At 33.8% G+C, this 14,650-nt stretch overlaps 1 protein-coding gene across 1 annotated transcript in view; it reads right to left on the bottom strand.

Moving 5' to 3' along the window:
* Positions 1 to 14,355, bottom strand: part of RFX6 (regulatory factor X6) — a 52,950-nt gene extending 38,595 nt beyond the window's left edge. The window contains exons 1-4 of the mRNA XM_090280619.1: positions 14,136 to 14,355; positions 13,685 to 13,841; positions 10,872 to 10,995; positions 9,221 to 9,282 (exon numbers count right to left, since the gene is read on the bottom strand). Coding sequence (XP_090136745.1) covers positions 9,221 to 9,282; positions 10,872 to 10,995; positions 13,685 to 13,841; positions 14,136 to 14,355 — 563 coding nt within the window. The remainder of the gene's footprint in view (positions 1 to 9,220; positions 9,283 to 10,871; positions 10,996 to 13,684; positions 13,842 to 14,135) is intronic.
* Positions 14,356 to 14,650: the final 295 nt, after the last annotated feature.

Below are 14,650 nucleotides of genomic sequence, written 5' to 3'. Positions count from 1 at the left end.
AATACCAAATTAATATGTGCTAAAATTGAAGCAGGTGTTAAGAGTTAATTAGAAATGAATACCTTTTATTGAGCACTTGTTACATGCAGAGAACTTTGACTCAAATTTCTACAGCAGCTAGCAATTAAAGTATTTTCTCCATTTGAAAGCAGAGTTTAAAAGGGTTGTGATTTGTTTTAAAAAATTGTGTGAAAAGTTAAGAATTTGAAGACAAAATTCAAATGCATATCTCTATAAAACACTCTTCATTTCAATAGACCATGCTGTCTCCATACTCAAGATACAAAAGACAGATAGATGTAGATGGATGGATGGATGGATGGATATATAGATATATTTGTATCTCAATTTTATTTATAATTAGAAATTCTTAAATGAAATATAGATTGAATATATTTGTACTCCACATACACAATGCTTACTCCACATAAGCAATGATAGCTAACAAATCATTAAGAACTATACCACTGGATGTTTCATATTTGAAACTCCATATATAAACTAGGACTCCCTATAATAGGAAACCAATAAACATCTGTTGGATAAATATATTAACATCATAAAAAGTTAAAAATAATAATGCGTCATAAAGAAAATTTTATGAATAGTACCATATACTTAAAATGGCACAATTTTAAGTTCAGTAGAGATTGAAGAATCTCTTGTCTAAAATTATGTAAGTAAATCTACTAACTCCTTTGATCTTACAATTAAGATGGTATAAACTTACTTATTGTATCAGGATTACTTGTTTTCCATTAATAACTGTGTTTTCCCACCTTAGTGTCTTGACTATGCTGAGCTCTCTCTCCACTGACAATATTCTTCCTTCATGCCTCATTTCATAACCATGACTCAAGGCAGAGCATTAATGCATGAAGCTTTGCCTGGTCTCTCAGGCAAAACTAATTTTTCTGTCTTTTGAGCTCTTCACTTGGTCATTTAACTTATGCAGCATTATATCTCCTACTATTGGTGTGTGTATACATGGATTACCTCACCTACTAAAATGTAAGATTTGGAGAAAGAAAGTTGCATCTTTTCCTTCATTGCATTTCCCCTTAGATATTATTGTGGAGAAAAAGCCTCATTTATTGGATGAGTCAATGTATCCTGCTGAACATTTAGAAACTGATTTAAAATTTTTCTCTTAAAGGCAATAATTTTCAATAACCTCCTTCTAGCACTGTGTATTTCCAGGTTGCCAGTAAAATATTGGGGTTGAACAAATGCCATATACCTAACAATGTGTACAAAGGGCATGGAATCAGTATACTTAGGTAGAAAGAATATTAGGGGTATAAATCTCTGTTTTGCAGTGACCATTGTAATGTTTTAGCACATTTCATATCCAGTTTTTTCTAGAGCTAATAATATAATTTTTCTACTTTAATTTTCCTTTTAGTCTAGGTACATGTTATGATCTGAGTGATAATTCAGTGTCTTCGAAAACAGAGAAGAGATAAAAATTGTCAGCTCTTTATACTCCTAAGAGCTAAAACACACACCTCATAAAAGTGGGTAATTTCATGCAACGTATACACAGATTTTTCATCTCACTTGCAAAATTTTATAGCACTATTTTGCTGTTAATATATTCCCTAAAATAAACTTGCTAGGACATATTTGCCAGACATCCTAGCATAACAAGAACATATGCTGGTGCATGTTAAATAAAAAAGTGAAGTTTTCACTGTGGGATAACTAGTTGTTTTAATTTATATAACACTACCTGATGCCTGCCCTGTGGGTTACTCTGAAGATTTCAAACATGGCACAGTTCTTTCTCCTTAAATGTTTTTATCCATTTTTATTAAAGAAGGTATATAATAAATTATTTTAAATTCTGGGCATGATTAGCTAATTTATCTGAGAAAATGTTTTCATGATGCAAGTAGTCTTTGTGAACTACTATCCATTAGTATCAACTGTCTGTAGTCATATCATAAATGACAGATATCATTTACATTTTAGGAATAAAGAAGAATTATTCACTAATTTTATGTCCACATTTTAAAGTTAATGTTATAAAATATAAGAGATTTCTAATAGGACAAATGTAATTTCACTGCTCTTTTTTACTACTATTTACATGTGTCTAACACTTTTCTTAATTTGCTGATCTATTTATATCTACACTTATATTTCTTCTTTTCCATTTAAGTAATTATACAGAATTCCTGAAACATATGTTCCCACTGAGCTAGTAGCCCTGATGTTGGTTTACACTACACAAATGATAACTGATAAGGAAATGATGGGATTAAGCTGTTCAGGGACTTGCAATAACTTAACTATGATAAGAGCAGCTGCCATATCTGTTTTATTAACCCACTAAATCACCACTAATAAATAAGATAATAGCTTTTGTCCATCATGTCTGAAACCAAGATTCAACTGATTAAAGTCTACAAGAAATTAAAATGTAACTTCAAGTCAAACAGTCTATCATGTGCATGAAATCTACTCAACTCTGTTCTCCTTTACTCCTCTGAGTTATTTGGAGCAAGGGTGGGATACAGACTCTTTCTGCTCATTATTGTATGCCTAGGGCCTACTCATCTTCAAGATACTCAATAAAATGTTTTTTAAATAAATAAATATTAATAGTAGAAGTTTTTGGACACCATGTTCTCTATTCTATTATTCTTTATATCTCTTCAGCACCATGTTTTATACATCAATATAAATATGAGTGGACTGATAATTCTTGATATAATACATTTATAATATAAAATAAGCAGTATTTATTTTTCATTACTCTTTTGTACCTATGGAATGCTGTATTATTTTTATTTATTCAAAATATAAATTTTAAAATATCACACAGAAAAATAATCAGGTGGAGGAACTGGGATTGACTTTCGAAGGTAATAAAAGCCCACAAGAAAAAAGGCCTGGTACCTTGGTTGGTTGGTTTTGTGGTTCATGGCAATCTTTCCAGGGAAGGAACGAAGGTTGCTTTCCTGAAAGATAGCTAGAAGAGACTTTAAGGCACAATGGAAAACCTGAAGGACTTGGAAAAGACAGGTGTTTATAAGCAAGGCTGAATGGCAGGTATGTGGCTCAGCTTCTGTACCCTGAAGGGCAGACTGAAAGTCACCCTAAAGGTTCCTTGTGTAAGTTCCAGCAAAGCAGACATAAAGATCATATGTGATCATTTGCTGCTCTTGTTGTGTTTATGCAAATGAACAGGATAAATTAAAACTGGACTTAATGCAGTCCCTTTAATGACAAGGAGGGTAATCTTATGGCAAAAAAATTGCAATTCAAGGAAAATCACAGTGCTCAGTGGTAGACTATAAACTAGTGCAGCTGTCTTTAAAGTTTATTTTCATTTAAAGTTTGTTTTCATTTGAAAGTTAAACTAGGTCTGTGACATCATTAACAATGCTTAATTTACAGGCGAGAAGAATGTCAAATGCCTTGCAACTGGATGTCTTCCCAATAAGACAATCTAGCAGATATAGAGACTGGTTTGTGGGTTATGTTGTGTAAATTAACATGTATGTTCTGTTTTCATAGGGCATAAGCCTATGGTCTCATTACCTGAGTGATTGTCTGTACATATAGGCCTCACTTAATCTTGTCTGCAGCACTGCCTCCTGAGACTCAATGGTTTGGCTGAACTAAGTGGCTTGGTTGGTGAAGCATGGGGTCGTCTGTGGGCTTCACTTTAAAACTGGTTTCTCTTTTCTAACCTAAAGGCTTGGACAGAAAGGGCCCAGAAATCTGAGAGGGGAGGACCTAAAATATTCCACTCAACCCAAACTAAGTATAGTGGGAAAAAGGGTTTTGGACAGGTGTGATGTGCCTTGCATAACTTCCAAAGAAGCCATTTTTTCCCCTAATGTGGGACATTGAAAAATTAAGCCCTGCCTTTTGTCATCTAGTGTTTATGGATTGAACGATGCCTTTTAACCCTGCTGCCAAATCTGTTGCCCCCAGAATACAACAAAAATGCCAACTTTTTAAACCAAGCATGCCATTGTCTGGAGACAGCAAACTGACCTGGAGTCTGCACGATCCTTCCCCATGTGGGAAGGCCACCCTCCCCTCTACACCTCCACCCTTATTAGGGATTTCTTCGCCCAAGGGTAGGTAGGATGATGACCATGTCCAGCTTAGAGCAGCCAGAGGAGCATGAGACCTTCACCCATTGTCCTTTATAAGATTATAAAGGGTCTTAAATCTGAGAGGGGGGAATTGTTATTTTTTATTGTCATAAAAATTTATTTATTTATTTATTTATTTTAAAAAAGAATAATATAGGAAAGGGTGAAGCCAAAGAACTTATATGCACGACCCATGGACATGAACTAAGGGGAGGAGGGTGGGATAGCTGGGGGGAGAGGGGTACTGGGCAAAGGGGAGCAAATGGGAAAAAAATTGGAACTATTGTAACAACATAATCAATAAAATATACTTTTTAAAATAAAATAAAAGAAAAAGAAAAAATATAATCAGGTGTATATTTTTGGCATTGGTTGTAAATCAAAGAGAAGATAAGAAAAAACACAAAAGCAAAGTCAGTTTTTATCTTAGTGTTGAAAATGGGAAGAATCCACCATTGGGAATATTGGCTTTCTTGGCAGGGAGGTTATGGTAAGAATGAAGGAAGGGATGGGGAGCTAAGTTGCTACTGTGGTCTGCAATTAAGTTGGCTTTGTCCCAAAAGCACACTTAGGTTAGATGCTCTAGGGCAGGCTTTCTGACCTCAAATGTTATTCTTTAGAGACCTTTTTCCACAACTTTTGGCAACAATGGCTTCTTATGAGGAACATCCATCGGACTTGCCACTGGAAACAAATTATTCAATTTTTAATTGTTTCTGATTTTGACAACTTGCCCTTCATAGTGATTCTATTTGTTTTTGTTGTTATTAATGTAACTGTTCATTTGAAATATTTTCTCCCTTTCTTTTGATTGAATAAATTTTTGGCTCGTTTTATCTCTTAAACTGTTTTCATCTTTCACTTTTTAGATGAGGGAAGGAGCTAGCAGTTGCACAAAGGTGAGTTGTGGACTGACCACTTTAATACCCACTTAGGTCAGAAGTTAGAGAAACAGAACTTGAAAATAAACACAGAATTCACTCCTATTTTTTAGAATCTACTAATCATCTCTTTCTCACCATAGATCAGTGTTTTTTTCCAGACTGCAGAATGTCATACATGGTACATGGTTTCATGGATCCTAACAGCATCTAAGGACAGTTTTAGAAACAGTGGTTCATCTTGTGCAGAAGAATCTTTTATGTTAATCATGACCTAAAATAAATTATGTCTGAGAGACCCAAATGAAGTGACTGGACATACTCTAGCATATACCATAAGAATTTGGCAAAAATTAAGAATTTATATTTTTAAATGACCATCGTTAATATATTTTTATATACTCTGCAAAAGTTAAAATATATTAATATCTAATTTATTTTCATTTTTGAAATAATTAAATAAATATTCAATGGTTGTATATTTAAGGCATTGTACTAAATACTATGACAATAAAATTTTACCAAATTACTAGTAAAATTGGAAGAAATTATAAATTTCTGTTCTGTCAAAATATGTTTACTTCTTCATTTATTATTTCTGCTTCATCATATGTTCATATTTCTATAAGCATAAAAAGATCTTCCATAAAGTGTAAATTTTAAAAATATTAAAGTCATTAGAAATAATGAGTGTGAAGATAATATACCAACATATAGAAATGTTTAGGACAAAAATTAAAAGCAGAAAGCAAAATTGTGTTTGTACTACAAATTTGCTTTAATATAAATATAAATATATCCCAATTAATATAAAATAATTTAAAATGCCTTATGATTGGGGCTTGAGAAAATGTTGTTAGTTCTTTGAAAAAGAATCTAATATATTAATAAATTTTTAAAACTTAGACTTAAAAAAAAAACAAAATTTATATTTTAAAGATCCAAAAGTTCGATTAAACAATTGCTGTGTTGATGTGACTGCTATCGGAAAGAAAGAGGCTTTACTAATTGACAGAGCACAAACTTTAGAGCCAAATAAACGTTTATTTAAATGCAACATTGTTATTTTATAGTATCCGTGTAGGCTTGAGCAAATCAATAATCTTTGAACTGCAGTTTTCTCATTTGTAAAACACAGGAATTCCAATCTCATCGTTGTAAGGATTACAGTGTGTGTGTGTGTGTGTGTGTGTGTGTGTGTGTGTGTGTGTAGTTCTCAATAAATAGTAACTTTAACTGCACTGCTGATTTTTTGATGCATTGAGTGATTAATTTCATATTAATAAGAATAGTAAGGTTGGAACCATATTCATTTCTCCATTCCTATACTTTATTTCATTTAATTTTCACAACAAACCTATGAGATAGATATTTTATACCTAGTTTACTAATGAAAAGCTGAACAATTCATCTAGAGTCATATACACCGTTCTGTATGGAAGTATGGAATTAAAGCTTAGATTTGTCCAACTTTAAACTTTATGCTCCTAACTACCACTAGGCAATGCTGCCTTTTAATATATACTATCTCCCAAGATAAAAATCTAAGGGTATCTCTTAGAAATACATAAAAACAGAATAAATACCTGGCTAATAATAACTACATCAAAACGTTACCAATTACAAGGTACACAAACTCTACATTTTGCCATACCTTTCAACATTCTAGTTTACATATGGAATATTTCTTATTTTTAATGTTATCTAAATACCAAACATACAATAAGCAAATTATAAAAAGCAAGTGCTATATCAGGAAAGTAGAAGAAAATTCAAATTGCTAGTGCTTTGCTCTTGGGCATGTCCACCCTTAGATACCAAACAAATTGCCTAAAGTTCCCACTTATTATTATGCAAACCTAAACATTGGAGCTCACTGTGTCACAAAGGACAAGGTTAATCATTCATCCTTAATCCTAAAGGCTCCTTCTAGGATTAATTGACCTCTGCAACCTGCCTGCCTGCTGTCTTGTAGATCCTATGAAGAGGATTTCTCAGCATTACTTTGCCTTTTCTCCTAAAATCTAAAATACAAACTGATCTTTCCTCCAAACACAATTCAGTAGAAATCAAATCCAGCAAAAATTAGCCAGATAAATTCACTCAACTTTGAAAAAAAGCTTCCTTGATTGGAAGGAAAAATCTAATATTTTCTTTCAATCTGGCATTTTGTTTCTCTTTCTCAGGTCACAATACTGTTAACATTAATTGGAATCAATTAGATAAATACTAATTGATAACCTATTATGCATCAGACACCAGATAAAATATGAATATTAATGAGACAAAGTTTCTATCCTCAAAATACATACTATCTGTTGAGTGGAAGAAATAAGTTAATTTCACATCAAGATAGGTACCAACAGATTGCTATAGGAGTAGAAAGAATCTAAAATAATTCAAGAAGCTAAGAAAAGATTCTGAAGAAAAGGTGGTTCATGAGACATTATTTTTACATGTATGACATTTCAAAATACCCATGAGGAAAAGATCTCTTTCAATGGAGAAAGGCAGCATAAACAAAGAAGTGACAGTTGAAGGTGAAGCAATTGGTAATAGGACAATAACTTGGGAAGAGCACATGCTACATGCTGAGAAGTGAGAAGCAGACTATAAAATAGGAAAATGGGTTGGGACTAAATTATAATAGATCTTGAATGTCAAAGTGAGAAAAATTTGTTTTTCATAGTAGAAATTATGAGCTGGTGAAAGTTTTTGAGCATGAGAGAGGCACGATTGAATCTGAACTTTAGGTCAACTTGGAAAAAAATGTATTGAATGGACTGGAAATACTGAGTCAAAACCAGGTTACAAAAGTAAGAATGAAGACAGACAGGTTCAAGAGAAGTCCAGAAAAAGGACCTCATTTTGGCAAGTGACTAAGACTGAGCCAGGCAACAGAGTCTCCACTAGTCACATGTGGGTACTAACCACTTGAAACGTGACTAGTTTGAGTTGAGATGTGTGCTCTCAGTGTAAAATACACTGGATCTCAAAAACTTAGCAGGAAAGAAAGGAACATAAAATACTTCATTAATAATTTTTATTTTAATTACATGGTAATTAAATGTTCTGGATATGTTGGATTAAAAGAAACAAGAAAATCAATTGTATCTGTTCATTTTTACTCTTCTAGTGTGACTACTAGAATTTTTTGAACTACACGGCTGCATTTTATTTCATTGAATGGTACTGAACTAGATGTTAGGGCAGAAGAAGACACTGGACAAACTACAAATGAGGTAGGGAAGGGAAGAACCTGGCAGGGCTTGGACAGGGAAGCCATCGAGGAAGTTTTATGTATGTATTTATTTTAAGAGGACATTATCAGCAGGTTCAAATGTTAGACAGGTGCCAAGGAAGATGAGTAATAGTAAAAATGAGCCATTAGGTTTTTGACTCATGGCTAGTAAAGAACTGGACTAGAACAGAGTCATGTGATTCACACTAGGGGAAGGGAGCAGATAGCTACTGTTTCAAGAAACAACAAAGAAAAAAGTGACAGTAATTAGGAAGAGTAGTATAGAGGCTTGAGATAATTTCATTTTTATCAACATAAAAGAGATCCGGATATGTTTGTAGGCAGAGGGAGAGGAAAAACTAAAAACTGAAAAGAGTAAATAATTGATAGACAAGAACCTGTAACTGCGAGCTGTACAAAGATTTCCACAAAAGAAAAAAGTAGCTAAAGTTATGAACAGAGGGAATATGTGACACCTTATTTTATGTTTCTATTACAGTAAGAGATGACCAAAGAGGTCATTTGGGCATGTTATTTGTCTTCAAGGAGACAGAGCGATTCTAAAAATTATCACCTGATAGGAAACCAGAGGAAGAACCTGAACCATGCTTCAGCCCCTGGCTTTGGCCTTGCTCTTTAGAAGTGTGAATTCCATTTGGTCCCTTATTTAGCTATACACATTTCCCCTTCATGACACTGGTGCCTTCAGGAGTGGCTTTAAGGTTTGAAAATGATATATTTAAATTATTTCATCAGAAAAAATATTATGATTTCTTTGTGCAAATTTTGCTTTTTAAACATTATCCTAATGTTCAGTTATTTTTCCTTTTAGTTCTTACAGTTGGTAAAAGTCTGCTTCATCAAGAAGAAAAATATCTGGTTCTACTCACTGATAAAGACAATATTTATTTTACATTGTATCACTTTTCATGCACAAGGTATCATATGTACTGGTCTGACATGTGCTTATTGATATGTCTTACTTTGAATGGCCTCTTGTTCCAAGCCGCCGTGTTGTTAAGAGGGGAAATTTCTGACGAATTGTCTAAAAAGAAAATCAAGAACTTTAGTTTCCAGAAAGTGTGTGGTTCTGTTGCAAATCATCCATAACTAATTAATTCTAGAAAGTAAATGTAAAACTTCAAGTAAAAGTTGTCTTGATACCCAAGGCAATTATTACTTTATCAACTTAGTGGGTTTCTTTACAATCAGAGGTTTGTCTACAATTAAATATCCATCTCCAGCCTTGGAGGGACACAGGAGACTTTTTCTGCTTTACAGGATCTCCACAGCAATGTTTTAACATTTTTCTTTCCTGTGTTTCTTTCTCCAGATTTGCCAAAAAAATTAGCATTGGACTGAAGAACAAAAAGAAAGGTCTACGTAAAGCAGGGGTTTTAATCTGGATTAAAGGAGATCCATATCGATCTTCTCAGGTCTCCATGGCAAACTATGTATGTGTTAAGTCTTGGGAACTGGTTTTGTAGTTTTTACCAGATTCTCAGCGTCTTTCATGACTCCTCAAAAAGTTAAGAATTACTGCCATAAGGTGGACTCATAAAATAGTAATGCTAAAATGGACATTAAAAGTTGTCTTATCCAACCTCTCTATTTTACAGAATGAGCAAACTGAATTTTGAAGAGATTAAATGCTTTCAAGAAGGGCTCACACAAATTAGTCATAGCCTAGGCTAGAGCCTCAATCAATGGGTGTACCATGCACCATATCATACAACTCTTGTAAATAGATAGGTTTGTAAAATAAGGTAATAAATCATTTTATTTTTAAAAACTGGAAGTTGAACCATAGTATTCATTATTTTCTGGGCAATGAGTCCCTCTACAGGCTAGAATTTGGATTTCAGTTTATATAAGATGCAATGTTTGAGACTTAATTAAGCTTCTTACAGTTTTGGGGGCATATCCTAGGTTCTTAGGCAATTGAGCATAGGCATCTCAATGAACAAGACTTTCACAAGATACTGATAGTGTTTCCTGATTCTCAAAATGAGATCAACATATATAAATATAGTAATGGCAGTTTTACAGATTCCCATCTAGTCATACAATTTGGGTAGGAAAAATATATTAAAATGAGAGAAATTTAATCAGCCCATAACATCTTGGAGTTTGAGGTGTAAACATACTCAGGGTAAATTGGAGAATTAGGAGGTCTACGATATTTATCTAATAGGATAAAAATCTTTTAAAAACTCTTACACTTGGACTAGCTAAATAATAAACATAATAATCAACTGCATTACCAAGATACCTGTCACCTCCACTTAATTTTGCTGCTAAATACACTCTAGATCACACTCTTTAATAAATCCCACTTTGAAGGAAAGTATTATTGCTCAAATGGAGTTCCTTTTAAGGTCACATTAAACCTTGTGATAGGTAGGGTTCTAACATTCAAAATATATAGTAGTTCAAGGTAAAACATATAATAGGTAAAATCGAAGTAAAATATGTAACAATTCCAGATACAGCTCTTAAGAGATTTCATATATGCTTGAGAAACAAATTTCATAATATTCTATATGAAAACTTTTTTTAGATGAATTTGTTCCCATACTCTCTGCCTCACATGACTTTGACTGTAAGGTAGTGTAGGCAATATGTGTCACTTGCCTTTCCAAAGGTGGCCGCACAGGCTGGCTCTAATTTCTCTTTTCTGCAAAAATCTAAATAGTGTGCATAAAGGATGCACCGTGGTAAACAAACTCCTTCACATACAATGTAATTCTCTTCAAGCCTAAGAAAAAAGGCAAAAAGTCAAATCAAACATTTTATTTATTTCTCCTTTCTATTCCCCTTTCATATTGATTTAATGCCCATTCTGAATAGACACTTTATACAAACGAGTTCATGAGTAGATGTATACTGGATACGATTCAAAATCAGATCATAGATTAATGTCAGAAGAGCTAGAACCCCAATGAACACCTGCTAGTGTAGTTAAAATAATATGGCTAACATAAAACCACTCTTGCCTGGGCCACACCACAAAGAATAGGTCTTATTTTTATGTATTGTAAAGCCTCACTGTTCATTGGGGTTTTCTCTGTGATATACAAACATTAATAGTGAAATTGAAAATGAGTTTGTTTGTTTTTTTAAAGAACATTCTCAATGCTAAAGGGCTGCCAAGCTTCAGGATGGCAAATGTCTACAATCATTTACTTCTATTCACAAACTAGTTCTAAACCCCCAATAGTTAGGAAAGCATGGTAATGTATGTATTTTGAAAAATACATATGAGTAAACTCACTTCACATAACTCCAAGATGGTACTGATCTATATTTATCCTATGCCTTAACTGTGAGCAGTACTATAATTCCCTAAAATATCCTGCACATTTGAAACATTATGTAATTCTCTATAGATGACTCCAAATATGACATAAATTAAGCTTTATAGTATAAATATAATAATACAAATTTAGAGACAATTCTATTTAGTTTGGATGCCTATAATTGCAATTAAACACAATTTATATAAATGTAATGATATATATTTAAAGATTGCAAACATCTGAACAGCAATCAAGAAATCAGAACTTCTAGAATTTATTTCCAGTTTTTCTAACAATTCATGAGGTGATTTTTGGCTAAAATTTACCAAGTTTATGTATAGTAAAGTCATAATTATTACTATATAAGAACAATGCAATATAGAGTATATATTTAGATTAAAATTGTGTGGAACTCTTTAAGATCTCTGATTTAACATAATTCCCAAGGTACGTAAGATAAAAGGTAAAGGATATGTTCCTTAAGCAGGTAAAGCATCAGACATCTGTTTTTGCTATGAAGAAGGAAAATAAAAGCAAAACCAAGTAAGATCTGCATACATAAAACCAAACACCTAGTTGACAGTGAAAATTGGAGTTTCTCGATCAGATTTTTCACTTCAACTTTCAGTTCTGATTTTTACTGTCCTCAATATAATCTATACACTTCAGGGAAAATCTCAAAATACAGATAACTCACTTAGGTTTTTTAAACATATGTCACTTTTGGGGGAAGAGGGTGTGGAACATTTAAACAAAAATATGAAAATCACTGAGAAACTCTCAACTATTTAAAAATTATATATTAATGACATGCACATAATACTCGCTTTTCACTGGCTGTTTTGATGTTATAAGCATTGCTTTTGTCTTCAAATTACTGAGTAATCCTAGACATAAGTACAATATTAATTTGGAGTATAACTTCTTTCTTTAATTGTAAGGCATTCATATTTATAAAATAAACCCAAGTTTGTTTTCATTCACTCAATTTGAACTGAAAAAAAAAGTGAAAGTGAGCATTTGAAAGAGCTCCACAATATATCTGAAATCAAAACACTTTGGCTTCGATTATTCAAATTAAAATAGTTGTGTCCTAAATATTCCAGATTATTAGCTCAATTATTTAGTGTTCTGGTTTATTCTTAACCAGTAAGTGTGACATCAGCTTCAATAGTTAAGCCATAACTTTAAAAGATCATTGGTTTATAGTTCAAATATTTGAAAGAGTTCAAATATATAGTTATAAAAATATAGTATATAAAGTTATAAATTAATATTACAATAAATAAAAACAAAAATTTACTAGTTTTATGCTTTTTTGCATTTTCCTAAGACTTAGATAATACTTTACATATAAACAGATTATGTAATTAATCGGTGGATAGACCTTTTTACTTACTGGCTTATTATTTGGAATTTAGAAGAAAATTTATACTACTTCTTCAAACTATGAGGGGAAGTTTAATATGATGTTTTACATTAGATCCCTCTTCCTTCTAGATCCATATTATAAAATGTTCTCTATAAAGAAAGCCTACTGATAAACCGTTGGACTTTTAAATTTTCCTACAAAATCCAATTTTTGATATTTCACTATAATAAATCATATATGACAGGTGAAAATAATTGAACATTTACTTAAGTTAATAGTGATATTTTAACTGATTTTTCTATGTCTTCTAGTTTAAATACATTTAACCTTATGGCCAATACACCCTTTTAAATTTACCCTCTTATGGATAAATACAGTGTTAAGATCCTCATCATCTCAAATTGTTTTTAAGAATCATATTTTATAAACATATAACTACCAAATAAGAAATATACAGGAGCAAACTGATTGTATATTAAGTAAATAAGTCATAAAAACATTCATTATTGCTTACATTTGAATAAATTATAGTTTTAGTCAATAATGAACAAAGTGATGTGGTTTTATTTGTATTGTAGATCATTTTTCATCAGTACCAAAATATGTCTCTCTAGCAAATATTCAATGGGAAAAATGTGAATAAATTTCTAACTTGTTTTTCAAACTTCCCACAAAAAGGTTGAGTGAGAGGCAAAATGAGACAAGCAAAGATCCTGAAGATACTATCTTTTAAAACTCAACAGGTTCTTAAGCGTACCCCTGTGAGTGAGTCTTACCACTGCAGTGTGAGCTGTGTCTGCTTCTTTTTATCCTTCATAATCTGCGTGATGGTTTTCTTCTGAGACAATTGTGGATCGGCTGCTTTAGTTTTGCTGTCGCGACTGTCCGAATCCTCTTCTTCAGAGGAAAAGCTACCATTGCTTAAATGCATTTCTGATTGCAATTTGAAAAGATAATACAGAAAGTCAGAATATAAAATAAATTAAGTATCCTCTTAATGTAGCTTTGCGTCAAACCGGGTGCCCACTGGAGGGCTGGGAAGACACCTATGCGAAGTCCCTTAATTTCTAATTAACAAATATTTCCCTGGGGGAAATACAAAGCTCCGAATAGAATATTCTACATATCTGTATGTTTGCGGTGTGTTTACTTTTTATTATTGGATGCCTTTTATAGACTACATTATCCCTGTCCAAATGACAACCCAGGAGGGAGCAGAGCACTCACCTGATTTAACTCCCATTCGCAGCTCGGAGTCTTCTTTCTCCCTGCTGCTCAGCGTTCCTCCGGGCTGCGCTTCAGCTGCCAGGTACACCCTTTCTTCGGGGTAAGCGAGCAAGCCCTTGCCCAGGAGCTGCACACAGCACTCATCCTGGACCTCAGAGGAAACTTGGGGCGAAGGATGCGCCCGCGGGAAGGCGTTTTCCAGCTCCGGGACCTTGGCCATCCTCCTGGCCACGGAAGACCTGGGCACCTTCGCTCCGCCAGCTCCTAGCGGAGCCTCGAGCCCGGGGCGGGGCGGGGCGGGGCGGGGCTGGGGACCTGGGCTACAGGGGCGGGGGCCTCAGGCTCGGGATCCTCGTGGCTCCTTGGAGCAGGAACGCCTTGCAAGGGTACAGCTCAGATCACCCTGGCAACCGGGTGGGCGCAGGTGGGACTGCCTTTCTCACTTGTTCGCCGTCTTGTCAGATGCACAACTGGGAACTCGCTTCCTCACCTGCGCCCGTCTCGCCAGAGCAGTG

This window comes from Furipterus horrens, unplaced genomic scaffold (assembly GCF_987537825.1).
Source record: "Furipterus horrens unplaced genomic scaffold, mFurHor1.1.pri manual_scaffold_6, whole genome shotgun sequence".
NCBI lineage: Eukaryota > Metazoa > Chordata > Mammalia > Chiroptera > Furipteridae > Furipterus > Furipterus horrens.
This window is presented reverse-complemented; position numbering and strand designations above follow the sequence as displayed.